Consider the following 14,156-nt stretch of genomic DNA (forward strand, 5'->3'; position numbering starts at 1 on the left):
AGTGATAATATAATATTGGACAACATTCACACAACGCCATCTAGTCTCAAATTAAGCAGAGCTTGTGTTATGAGTACTAGACCACTGATAAACATACTTATACACCGTGATTTTTACTCGTCTTACAAAAGCAGCCCAGTTCATGTACCCGATGTAAAATAGCCCTAATCGCGATTATTATTGTTTTATCATCAACTAAGATAACAGGTACGAAGAAAAATCTAAAACATACTCTTGAAAATGATAAAAACGCCGCCGCCCGCGCCCCTCACCAGTTACTAAATTCAAACATATTATAGACTAGCTGTTGCCCGTGACTCCGTCCGCGTGGCCTTCAGTTTACAGCGCGTGGTGGAAATGAACCCTTGACCCCCCTCCTCCCAGTATCAACATTATCCCTTCTTAAAATCAGAATACCTCAATTTTAATCTCCATGTTTTTCACACACACATAATAAAAAGTGGGTTAAACCTTTATTATTAACAAAAATTGTAGCCTATGTGTTATTCTGATGTATAAGCTATATTGTGGTAAAGTTTCATTCAAATCCATTCAGTAGTTTTTACGTGAAAGAGTAACAAACATCCATACTTACAAACTTTCGCCTTTATAATAGTAGTAGGATAAATGACACCCAGACACAGAAAAAATGATCGTGCTCATCACACAAACATTTGTCCAGGGTGGGTATCGAACCCACGACCTCTGGTATAGCAGTCAGGGTCAATATTCACTAGACTAACAGGCCAGTCAAGCTGAGCTGAGCCGAGCTCTTAAGCTGCCGTTAGCCCTGCATTTGAACCATCTAAAGCGATCAGTAAGCCTAAATCATCAATATTCCGCGCTCTCCTAGTTGACAGAAACCGAGTGCGAACTTTTGAAGCTGTGTCAGTGACCATGTCTGAGCTTTATAGGTGAGGGTAGGCCAAATGTACTAATGTGTACTTGGGCGTGAGTATTCTCTTAAGTGACAGTAATAGCGGTCCTCTGGTTTCATCGACCAATGGTTCTTCCAGTAAACAATAGTTCCTAAATCATAGGATCCATTCACTTTTCAATCTATATATATAAAAGAAAGTCGTGTTAGTTACACCACTTATAACTCAAGAACGGCAGAACAGATTTGGCTGAAAATTGGTAGGGAGGTAGCTTAGAGCCAGGAAACGGACATAGGATACTTTTTATCCCGTTCGACAGCGTTCCCGTGTGACTTGACATGAAACGTCAGTCACTATAAAACGTGGTATAACAAAAAAGAATCAGACTTGGAATAACAAAACGCAAATGAAAGCTATGTAATTGACGTATAATGACAGCTATGTAATGACGTATGAATGACAATTTGATATTTGTAAGACATCAATATTAAAACTATTTCTATCTATCTATCTATATATATAAAAGAAAGTCGTGTTTGTTACAACACTTATAACTCGAGAACGGCTGGACCGATTGCCATGGTTTTGGATTTGTTGGATTTGTTTCCGTCCCGAATAGCAGAATATATCTTAAAAACAATGAAAACTCGATATGTGTAATGAATACTTTCATTTCAATAAATGCTGATTTGTTTATTACATGTCAAACTTTTGTTGTCCATAGGGTGATACCAGGAGATCAGATAGTAGTATTTCATGAGGGTTGTAGCTGGGGAGCACGAGGGCGGTACCAGGAGAGCACGTAGCCGTAGCTGATTAGGGTGATACCAGGAGATCAGATAGGAGTATTTCATGAGGGTTGTAGCTGGGGAGCACGAGGGCGGTACCAGGAGAGCACGTAGCCGTAGCTGATTAGGATGGTACCAGGAGATCAGATAGGAGTATTTCATGAGGGTTGTAGCTGGGGAGCACGAGGGCGGTACCAGGAGAGCACGTAGCCGTAGCTGATTGGGGTGATACCAGGAGATCAGATAGGAGTATTTCATGAGGGTTGTAGCTGGGTAGCAGGTACTGTACGCGTGAGAGTAGGGTGGGACCTTAGACCTACTCTAAGGGGACCTCTCCTCTACCTCGCAGTCATGAGGGGATTACCAGTAGAGCAGTGAGGGTTATAGCTGGGTAGCAGGTACTGTATGCGTGAGAGTAGGGTGGGACCTTAGAGTAGGTAGCAGTCATGAGGGGATTACCAGTAGAGCAGGTAGCAGTAATACATGAAGGTGGTACCATTAAATCGGGGAATGGTAGTCAAAATCAAAAATAAACTAGAAAGAAATAAACTAAACTTGGCAGCACCCATGAGTTTGGCTCTAAGTTGCAGTAGATGTATATGAAGGTGGTTGCGATCTTGCTGAAGAGACGCTATTAGCATAAAAAACTAATTCAATCGGCAATATTAGTAAATCATGTGTTTCTTATTTACAACCTATATACAACTTAAAATGATTACTTAAAAACAATCAGCAATATTATCATCGACTCTAAGGCGGTACGAAGTCTGCCGGGAAAGCTAGTCTCTCTATAAATATCTCTCTCTATATAAATAGACATTGATCCATATGGACATGTCAGATAGTTATACTCACACACACAGACACTCTAAACTTAACACTAGGATCTTGTCGGGGGTTAAAACACAGTCCTTTGGGATTTGCAATGTATGGTTTTGTAACATCAGGGTACATTACCTTATTACTACTTGGTATAAAATGAAACAAGTAAACAACTCGTCATAAAATTTATTTGAAATATCGCATACCCCGAAATACTAACTTTGGACTATCTAACTTAGGTAACTTTAGGATAAATCTTTAAATAGTAAAACCTCAGTTACCAAGACTCGAGACCAAAATCCATTAATAAATTATTTAGGGTAACAAACTTATATGAAATACAAGATATCCGGGTAAACGGTACCCGGATTTCACCTCGTGCTATGAGCCCGGATAACCGAGGTCAAAGGTCGGTTAACATGCCATCCGATAAAACAATGAGAACACTTTCTGAGGCTTTTGATAATGAACACAAATCTATAGAGAAGTGAAAAATGAAAATAAATATAGAATTAAATCGAATTAAGTACTTAACCATACTGTAAATAGATTTGTGATTTTATTTAACAAACACCACACTCAATATTCAATGTCACACGGTAACACAGACTAGTTTTAGATTCAAACAAAACTACTACATTTTGCAGAACCATGTGAACCGACCTTAACGTAACCTAACAGAGAAAAAAAAACAAACTTAACATTTATAACTTCGTCAAACAAAGTTATGTCATGAGTAGAAAAGTAATAAATAAAATGCACAGAAAATAAATTAGAGAAGAAAAAACAAATGACTATTTAATTAATTATAATAATCTTCATGTGCGACGTTTCCTTTCCTGAAATAAATATTTAGAATGAGAAATTAAAATTAGATGGTTTTATTTCGCAACGCTGGTATTCGCAGGGCGGACACAGAAAATGGGTACCCGATATCGCAAGGCAGAGGAGTCACTTATTACTAACCAAAATTATAGAAAGTATTCAAGCTGGCTGGTTGGTTTTCTCAAGCAATAAGTGCTTACATCTTTTAACGTCTTGGGCTTTTAAAAGGCGCGCAAATTTTTGGGGATTAATAAACCGGCGGAGCTTAGGCAAAAAATAAGTATCTATTAACTTAAGGTTTATACATTTCTGGACTAGTTCCAGAAATGTATAAACCTTAAGTTGCCCGATTTAATAGAATTCAATACAGTTAACGTAAAAATAAATGTATCAAAGCATCCATAGCATCTCTGAGATGAACAGCAACAAACAGATTCACCGACCCAAAAATCAACCAACGATTTTCGCATCTCTGAACCAACTCGTCCCCCAACTTACATAATCGACCTGTCCCCGTTCAGTCTTGCCGGGGCACGGAGGGGTACCGCCGGTACGTGAGCGACTTCCGCGGCGAGGGGCTGTAGGCGCGCACGCCGCCGTAGAACTTGCCCCTCTGGGTGATCACCTCCAGGCGCGCCGAGGCCTCCGCCCGCCCAAACTCATTTTCTATTGTTATCCTGGTGAGAGAAGGGCATTTGGTTTTTATAAGATTCTACAATGCATAAAGATGTAAAGAGAATTGAGTCCACGACGAAATTTTGTCTCGGAAAAATGGATTTGCTTTTGAATCGAAAAGTCTTTCCATAGTTCACTCAAATCTTTTCTTTCCCAGCAAAACAAATGGACTGTCTATCTATTTATTTATACGCTGATCTCTGAATAATTTCATTTCTTACTTTTACTTATAATCTAATTATCTGTGTATCTAATTATTTTTGTGTATCTAGACATACACAAAAAGAGCTCCCCTAGCCACATTTGGAATTTAAAACATATAATTCGATTACTAATGCTCAACTGGAAACAGATCTGACAATCTGCCATCATCGTAATATTAAAAACACAAATTAATTTACAAAATGCTGAGTTTATTAGGACTCTATACCTCAGTACTTAGTAACGGTCTTCACATACCTATAAACGCCGACGTCCTCGATGGTGACCTGTTCGATCTCCAGGATCCTGAGCATCTCGTCCTTCTCCTTGAGGGTGAACCTGGCGGAGGGCGTGATGATGATGCCGTCCTTGTCCCACGTGGCCCACGGCGCCGGCAGACCTTTGACCGCGCACTTGAAGGTCACCTGCTCTCCCTCTTCCACGACCTTGTTGAAGGGGTACGTGTAGAAGGAGGGCGGCATCTGGCGAGAGGGACTGCAGAGACGTCTCGGCTCTGGGCCTATAAGTAGTAGGGGAAAATGGTTAAGGATTTATGGAGCCAAGTCTAACTAGAGTTTAGGATGAAAACTCAACTAGAGTACAACAGATATATAGATACTTAGCCTACTAAGCAAAGCTTGAAATATGTGTGACAGAACTGAACTGAAAAACCTATTTAGATTTAGCGCGTTCAAACAAACAAACTCTTCAGCTTTTTACATTCGTATAGATTAGTATAGATATGTATTCAACGATATCGCACAATATAGTTCTGTGACTTCATTTTTTACAGTGTTCCACGAAATAAAAAAACACTATTACGCAACACAAATAACAAACACGCACCTTTGCGTCGGTCGTTTGAAAATTGTCAGCTGTAGGTAATGGCGGTAGAAAATGAGATTGAGATTGCAACTTTATATTTAACGCGGTAAGATTCATATTCTAGTGCACACGTGATGTCGAATTTCAGTAAAAACAAAACACACGCCAATGACGTCACGTCGAAAATGAAAAAGAAAGATTGATAGTTAGAAAGAGAAAGATAATCATGTCATAAAAAAATATTCACATGAATTTTACCGTAAATTAATGTGAAATGAAAACAAAAGACATGGCAGTGACGTCATGCCCAAAATGAAAGAGATAGAAAACAAAAAGAAGGAGACATAAAACTACAGTCACAAGCAACATGTGTTCAAAAATGTAGCAAACTGCCTTAAAAATAAGGTTTACAATATCTTATGCAAATACAAACAAAAGACACGTCAGTGACGTCATGCTCGAAATGAAAGAGATAAGTAGACAATTAGAAAGAGAACGGTAGTTCATCACATTACGAAAAGAGTGTCTCAAACTCAGAAATTGCAGAGGTCTTAAAACAAAACACACGCCAATGACGTCATGCCCAAAATGAAAGAGAGAGGTTCAAAATAAGAGTGAGAGGTAAAACTGCAGGCGCTGAGGACAGAATATGTTCAAAATTGTATCATATTTCTAAAACTGTAAGGTTGATAGTCACCGAATCCACTAGCGGCTCCGCTGGGTCATTCGGCAATCACAACAAAGAATAAAAAAATATAAATCGAAATTAATTTTAAAGCCATTATAATAAAGTTAAAATGGAGTAAATATCAATTGAACTTTACGTCTAAGAAGATATGTCACATTTTCGGGTAAATAATTTCAGGGGTAGGAAATAAAAATAAGAAGGAATTTATTGATTTTTAAAAGAATATTAATTTAATATTTTGTATTATAATTTTAAAGTAATGTTTCACAAATGGAATTGAGCTTTATGTTCGAGCAGTAGTGTTCAAAGTTAATGGTTGTTATTTTAATATTTTAGGAATTTAATTTTTCTATGTGTGTGTTAGATTGATACTGTAACGCTTTTCACTTGCGAATATAATTTGTTTGCGTGACCTTTATCTGGATTGAAGGTCGAACCGCGTGTAGACAAAATGGAGTGCTTAAATAACTCCATTTATTTTCATTCATATATTAGATTTATGAAGTATGTTAGGTAGGTAGTTAAGCAGACAGGTAGGCACCTTAGTCATAGAATTTAGATTGCATGCATTTGGAAAACTCCGAAAGGATTAAAAAAACAGACGCCTACACGCAATGTCTTCTAATTATCAAAATCTTTGATTAAAATAAAACACGTAATATATTATTACGATTATTACACAAGCATGCAAGCACAACTGAAACTGCGGTTCGCAGTAAGCAGCACTTAACCTGACACACGCAGATCCCTACTAATATTAGGTATACATGCGAAAGTAGCTCTGTCTGTCTGTTACGCTTTCGCGGCTAAACCACTGGACTAATTTTAATGAAATTTGGTACAGAGATAGAGTTGACCTTGAAAAGGAACATAGTATATAAGTATAGATTTTATCCCGGACTTTTGAAGAGTTCTCTTGGAAACGCGATAAAACGGACCTCGACGCGGGTGAAGCCGCAGGCGGAAAGCTAGTAAAACATAATAAAAATAAACAATATTATATAACACAAATAATAAAAACACCTTTGCGTCGGTCGATTAAAAGTTGTCTTTATATTTATATTTAACGCGGTAAGATTCATATTCTAGTGCACACGTGATGTTGTATTCCAGTAAAAACAAAACACACGCCAATGACGTCACGTCGATAATGAAAGAGAAAGATTGATAGTTAGAAAGAGAAAGATAATCAAGTGAGAAAAGAACTATTCATATAAATTTTTCCGGATCTCAATTTGATATCAAAACAAAAGACATGGCAGTGACGTCATGCCCAAAATGAAAGAGATAGAGTACAAAAAAACGAGACATAAAACTACAGTCAATAGCAACATGTGTTCAAAAATGTAGCAAATGGCCTTTAAAATAAGGTTGACAATATCTTATGCTAATACAAACAAAAGACACGTCAGTGACGTCATGCTTGAAATGAAAGAGATAAGTAGATAATTAGAAAGAGAACGGTAGTTCATCCCGCCACGAGAAATAGCGTAACTCAGAGATTAGCATTGCAGAGGTCTTAAAACAAAACACACGCCAATGACGTCATGCCCAAAAGGAAAGAGAGAGATTCAAAATAAGAGTGAGAAGTAAAACTACAGGCGCTGAGGACACATGTGACAAAATTGTATCATATTTCTAAAACTATACGGTTGTCACCGAATCCACTAGCGGCGCCGCTGGGTCATCATAACAAAGAATAAAAAATTATAAATCTGAATTAATGTTAAAGCCATTACTATAAAATTCAAATGGAGTAAATATTATTTGAACTTTATGACTAAAGACATTAGTCATATTTTCGGGTTACGAAATAAAAATAAGAATTAATAATATATTGATTTTTAAGAGAATATTCATTTAATATTTTGTATTATAATTTTAAAAGAATGTTACACAAACGGAATTGAGCTTTATGTTCGAGCAGTAGTGTTCAAAGTGAATGGTTGTCTATATACTAATATTATAAAGAGGAAAGATTTGTTTGACACGAATAGAGTTCGAAACTACTGGATCGATTAGAAAAATCTTTCACTGCTAAGAAGCTACAATATCCCCGCTGAACATAGGCATATAATATTTTCTTTTAATATTAGGGTTCCGTAAGAAAATTGCAATATTGTAACACAATATAAGTGTTTGTTGGTAAGTTACCGGGTGTCCGGGAGAGGGAGCGCGCGGGCGTGGAGCGCGGCGTGGAGCGCGGCGTGCTGGCGGCGGACAGCAGCGCGGGCGGCCGCCGCAGCCGCTGGCTCAGCGTGTTGGGCTCGCCCGGCGCTGCCGAACATACCATCATACATAAACAAATGCGGACCAGTTCTGAACCCAAAGTAACTTGCTAAACCACTTGTTACATGGAATGCAGATACAACGAAGGTGCCACAAACACCCAGACCCGAGACAATGTAGAAAATGTGAATTTTTACATGGACCCGACCGGGGATCGAACCTGGGCCTCAGAGCTAGCGACACCTTGAGACCGGTGCGTTCGCCACTCGACCACGGAGGTCGTCAAAATAGAAGTACCACCTTAAACTACAGCTATAATTTACGTAATTAACTACTGACACTAGGTATAACAACTTTTGAAGTAGAAAATCGGTTGTCTTTAAAGTCGGTTTACTGACGATAGTTGACAACGTCATAAGAAGATAATGATGAAACCGTTGCATTTTTCAAAAGAAAATTTTAATTTATTTCACTTTACATTTATTTGGACGCATAAATACAATTATGTATTTTTACGTACAAACATAAAGCTATCAAAATCGGCATTTCAAAAAACTACAAAGCTTTTTGTAAGTGTACGTAAAATAAATAGATGTGATCTTATTTTTGGGGTATAAAAGAATGAAATAGCTCCTCACGGTAGACCACGAGGCAGGCGCTGGAGGTGGCCTTGCCGAGGTTGTTGGAGGCCTCGCAGGAGTACGTGCCCTCGTCCTCCGCCGTCACCTGCCGGATCTTGAGGCGAGCCGCGCCCTCCTCGAACGACGACTCGAAGTCCGAGCACTCGCGGATCAACTGGAACACAATATTGAGTGTAATGATGAAAATAATTCAAATATTAAGGGCTTAGAAAGGTTAAGTATGTTTGATCAAAGGTTACATGCCTGAGAGTATAGTGTGAAGCCCGTTTGAGACCCTACTAACAAAAATGATAAGAAGATGACATTTAAAAACCCCTGTCGGTAAAAAAATCCACCCATAACAACTTTTTAATGGCTCGACCAATTTTCAACATTAAACTAATTACCTCTCCACCTTAATTAAAAACACACTACATTAAATCGCTCAATCCGTTCGGGAGCTGTGACGCCACAGACAAGATGAGAGTTAAAAAGTAAATCCTCAAATGACTTCGTTAACTGAAGTGTTCAAAATGAAAAGATAAATGAATGAGCAGGTTTTTTTTCAAACACGTTAACTTAGCTTCCCTTCAACGTTACTCAAATCTGATTGGTTGACCAAATTACGAACAACCAATCACTGCGTCCCTCCAAGTCAAGATGACTATACCAATCTTTACGTTGACTGCTTTTAAGAAACCAAGGGAGCGTACGAACAGCTTTTCGGGAATCGTTATATTTCAAAAATGAACTCAAATACAAAAGCTTAGGGTTTCATTTGAATTATGTCTGTGGTAGGTTAAACAGAAGTCAAGCAAAACTGGGGTTCTATCAAAATGGGCTTTATAGCAATGGCTTAAGGTTGAACTTACCTCGTTGTAATGGAACCACCTGATGTCAGGCTCGGGGTTGCCGGTGACGTGGCACTCGAACTCAACAGCATCGCCGTCGTACGACAGCAGGTCCGTCAGCTCTCTCTCGAAGCGAGGAATCACTTCCACGCGACTGGAAAATATAGGAAAAAAATAAGAGGCAGGGGATCTTTAAAAATATAGTACGTCTATTTTATAAACTTCACTTTGTGTAGTAATCACTACAGCCGAGTGGTTGAGTCTACCAAGCCAAGTCCATTGAACGCGGCGTATCGTGGGTTCGATCCCCGCATAGGATAACCATTTTTATGCTCACGAATGCTTGCTCGTGAAAGCCCATTCGTGAAATGTTTGTGACACAATTAATATTAATTTCCAACAACAAGTCGCGTTTCTTTTTAATAAAATTAAGATTGGATTAAATAACATGTTTAACTTACCCGTATCGAACGTTGTGTGAATCATCAGTCGAAGACGGATCTGAAACGTTAAAACACATGACTATTATAAGTTGCTATCATTCCTTAAATAAAACCAGGCTATGAGACGGGTGTATGTCAAACTTAAAGCTCTAATACATGTCAAATGCCTAAACCTCTACCATATTTTCAGACTCGAATACAGCTCAACTGTTCAAGATATGGTTATTTAAAAAAAATCTTTAAAAAAATACTAGATACATATTTTCTTTCATCACGTTGTTTAAAAAAACTGAAGATTATAACAATAAGTGGAAACCTCGTGTGACGTCACGTATCAGTGCAATTTTTGATAACAAGTGTAACGTTGTTGTAAAAATTGTAGTAGCCCGCGATTCCATACGGTTTGGAAGAATATTATTATTTAATTTTTACTGAAATTTGCCTGGTCAAATAATTAGAATTTTTATTCTAATACTTTTTTGATCGACCCCAAAACAACGTTACGATGCACTTCGCCCTTTCAAACAGCCGTCTATCTTCGCGTGTGGCAGTAATGCCCTTCCCAAACAATATCTTTTATCCCTGCCATTGTTTACGCAAGGAGTACGTGAAGCTACCCTAGAGAGCGTCGCCTGATTCTCACTGGTTACGGCGCACACAAATAGGGTTCACGGTGACCCCGAGCGTAATCGTAAATCATGGTCCGTGACAGCGGGTCCCGCCTTTAATGGTTTTATCATTGCCCGTGACAGCCCCACACCGCCCTAACATTCCTGGAAACAGAAAACCCGGCAAATAGGGAGACTTCCCTTATCCGTGAAATTTGAGGGGCGTGCCCGTGAAGTTATTTTCGGGGGGCGTGCGATCGTTTAAGAACACGCCAGGGGTGGGCCACAAGACAATGAAGAAATCTCTTTGTGAAACAAAACAATTCATTTTTTATTTCTTAAGTATTCATTGCGGTATTTAGGGTGACATAAAACTGAAGCGTCACGAAATTGTGTGGAGAACAAGATAAGTTATTATTTTAATTAAAGAGAGAGGATCTAAACGAAAAAATATCTCTTTAATTTACTGTATACTCCGTGATATCTCCATCTCTTTTACTCAACGTGACTTAGTGACATATCTTATTCTTAATACGATGCGTTATTTTTTTGAATTGGAAATCATCAATGACTTTTTCCTCTTTGGCTTGTACTTGATCCTTCGTTTATCTTTAGTATACAGGGCTGTGGTGACCCTTCGGACAATCTCGCTTGTTTTAATACTAAACTTATTCCGTAGGTAAGAAGATTACCTATAATTCTAAACCTTTGTATAATAGAGGCGTTGTATAATACTCAAACTAAAATGACCAACATGTTAAAGAAATATACACGGTGTATTTGTAAGAGTATCTCTACGTTATTTAATTCCGATCTCTTTTTAAATGCACGAGCGAGGTGCCGGCACTTGTTGAATGCTTGTGCAGGCTCGAGCGGTGCTTACACAGCCCTGAAGTGGTATCGTGTGTGAGGACACTTAGCTATGCAAGTCATGTGAAGAGGCTTTTGTTGTGTGCACTCTCCAGTCAGCCAACATTACAATTTTATTCACTTGTATATCTGGCTATGGCTGTTTGTGTTGAAATCCGAGATAATGAATTTCAATAGAAAACAAAAATCAGATGGATGGTAATTTTGTCAGTTATTTTCATTTCTAACAGGAAACGAGAACTGTACCTATCGGAATTTAAAACTCTGTCTAGAAGGAAGCAACAAGACTTTCTTTAAAATTGTTACGTTATTTACTTACTTAAGGTATGAGTGCCGGATAGCTTCCTTTTGCTAGTATTTCTAGTAGGTTAGGTAACTAGTATCTACTAGTGAAGATCAAAAGAAAGAGATCTTTGACTTTAACTCGAGGTTTCTTCTCAAGGTGGTAAGTGAACTTAAAACTGAGGACATCTGTTATCACTTTATCAGGATTAATGATTGAACGTTTCTCACCTTTAGCCAATATCTGAAGAGAAATGATGGCCTTGGCCTCCCCGTGAACGTTGCGGGCGACGACGGAGTAGGCGCCGGTGTAGTCCAGCTTGGCGTGGGGGATCTCGAAGCGGTACTCCGGCCCGTCGCCCACTCGCTTGAAGTGAGACGCGTCGCGGTAGTAGTCCGGCTGAAATGTTATGGAGAAGCGTGAATGTAGAGCCTAGAATAGCGGAAAATACTAAGAAATAAACAATCCTGTTAGCCGACGAAAAGAAACAGGAAGTTCTTAAGTTTGTTTGTGTGGAAGTTTGTTCTTCTGTCACGCAAAAAAAATGATCGGATTTAGACGAAACTTAGTTCACAGATAGTTTATAACCTAACATTTTATGTTCCTTTCGGGTCATTTACGATTTGTAGCGGTAGCTAGTTTCAATATATTTGGAGACTTACTGATTTTCTTGTAGATGCACAAAAGCGATATTCAAAAAGAAACCATTGTTTCATTTAAAGCAGGGTGCCTTTAACTCAGCCGTTTGAACTTGAAGATGTAACAATCATACATTCACGTAGCCTCTGCCATTATACTATAAGTATAATAGAGATTGGCGTGTTACAGTTAAATTTATATGAAGACTCATGGTGAAAATTCATTTCCGCATCGGTACTGCCATCTATGTAAATTTGTTTGTACTCTACAATGGCGTTCTGCGTACCGCAGTAATTGAAAACGTAGTCTACCTAAACTTTCAAAGGCATGTGTGTAAAGTATGCGGGAAACAATTAATTAGAAAAAACAATACACTCATTCACATAACTAATTCGACTGCAGTATTTAAAAAAAAAATGTAAGCGACAGATATTTACAATATTAATCTTGCTAAGTCGAAACTCCAAGCACGCTACACGCCTACGGCTACGGTTACGTCGTAGTTGACCACGGCTACAGGATAATGTAGCGACGCGATTCAGGGATAAATAAAGTTTAATATTGAAAATTTCAATCAATTGTCTTGTACGCAATTTTGTTAAAAATGTTTAAAATTGCAAAATTAAGTTTTGATTGTTTCATGCATTTTTTTCACTGCTCTTGGCATTTTATGACAGCGCTCCAGTAGTTTTTGAGTTTATTCATTACAAACATACAAACAAATCTCTCTTTATTAGTATAGATCTAACAGGATCCTTCCATTTACAGTTTAATTAAAAAACCATTTAGGTATCCTCTTACCTTGAGGAAGTCTCGAAGCCAGTACACATCAGGTTTGGGGTCTCCGATGACCTCGCAAGCGATGATCACGGTGTCTCCCTCGCGAGCCTCGCTGGAGCGCGGCTTCCGAACAAACATGGGCTCCTTGGAGTACCTGTCATGGAAGTTAATGTTTAGATATACATGAAACAATGTCAAACCCTTTAAGAATTATATTTCTGATAGGTTTTGATGTTCTAAGGTCAAAAAATATATGTATCGAAACAGAAAGCAATTAAAACTCGCTAATCTAGATCGGAGCCAAGTTTATGTAACAGGTGGCGAGCAGCAACTAGCTAAGTCAGACCTTAGACTATAATATTATTATTTTGAGTTATAATGAAGACATGATCTTTTATGTAATTACAAATGAATTTTAGTACTGACCATGGAACTTAGCTCACATTTAGATCTCACTTCTTTTGTCGTTGAACTTGGCTCTCATTTCACATGTATGTTTTGATGAGATTTGGTTACTACCAAAGATGTTTTTTCTAGCTGTCAACCTGAAGTTTTACGACGAGTCTGACGGAGTACCTGCTTTCTAATCAACCATTATTTAATCAGTCAATAGTCACAATATCAACACTCACGGCACATCAGGCGCATTGATGACGACGGGTGCGTTCCTCCTTTCCCTCGGCTGTCCTGACTCTATAACCTCGACTTTCCCCGAGGTGGACGCCCTGCCGACCTCGTTGGACGCGGTGCAGGTGTAGACGCCGGCGTCGCGGCCGGTGACGGCGGCGAGTGCGAGCTCGATCTGGCCGTCGCGGTCCAGCGTCATGATGGCTCTGCGGCTGGGGCGCAGCCGGACACCGTCCCGGTACCACGTCACCCCCACCGAGGGGTACGCCTCCACCACAGCAGAGATGCGGAGCTCGTCACCTGGGTACGGGGAGAAAATTGTTAGTTGTTTGTGATTACAGATGACGGACTTAATCATACCGGTAACAGCTGTGTGATTTTCTTTGCATTTAATCAAATTGCACATATAATTCCAATCTTGATTTCATATTATTTTAAGCCCAGACTGTCTTACTCTAGATAAAAGCCTCACATTTTCTTCACATTAATTAAAACAGACCGAAA

General features: G+C 38.8%; 1 protein-coding gene across 5 annotated transcripts in view; it reads right to left on the reverse strand.

The window, feature by feature from the left end:
* Positions 1–2,658: 2,658 nt before the first annotated feature.
* The window catches only part of LOC113500165 (titin homolog), a 151,231-nt gene continuing 139,733 nt past the window's right edge, over positions 2,659–14,156 (reverse strand). For all 5 annotated transcript variants that reach the window (XM_026880866.1, XM_026880865.1, XM_026880868.1 and 2 more), the window contains 10 exons: positions 13,658–13,952; positions 13,047–13,179; positions 11,837–12,005; positions 9,864–9,903; positions 9,424–9,556; positions 8,570–8,726; positions 7,857–7,979; positions 4,448–4,709; positions 3,812–3,990; positions 2,659–3,327 (listed from right to left, as the gene is read on the reverse strand). In XM_026880866.1, the coding sequence (XP_026736667.1) occupies positions 3,831–3,990; positions 4,448–4,709; positions 7,857–7,979; positions 8,570–8,726; positions 9,424–9,556; positions 9,864–9,903; positions 11,837–12,005; positions 13,047–13,179; positions 13,658–13,952 (1,472 nt within the window). In that variant the 3' untranslated portion in view covers positions 2,659–3,327; positions 3,812–3,830. The remainder of the gene's footprint in view (positions 3,328–3,811; positions 3,991–4,447; positions 4,710–7,856; positions 7,980–8,569; positions 8,727–9,423; positions 9,557–9,863; positions 9,904–11,836; positions 12,006–13,046; positions 13,180–13,657; positions 13,953–14,156) is intronic.

This window comes from Trichoplusia ni, chromosome 13 (genome assembly GCF_003590095.1).
Source record: "Trichoplusia ni isolate ovarian cell line Hi5 chromosome 13, tn1, whole genome shotgun sequence".
In the NCBI taxonomy this organism is placed as follows: domain Eukaryota; kingdom Metazoa; phylum Arthropoda; class Insecta; order Lepidoptera; family Noctuidae; genus Trichoplusia; species Trichoplusia ni.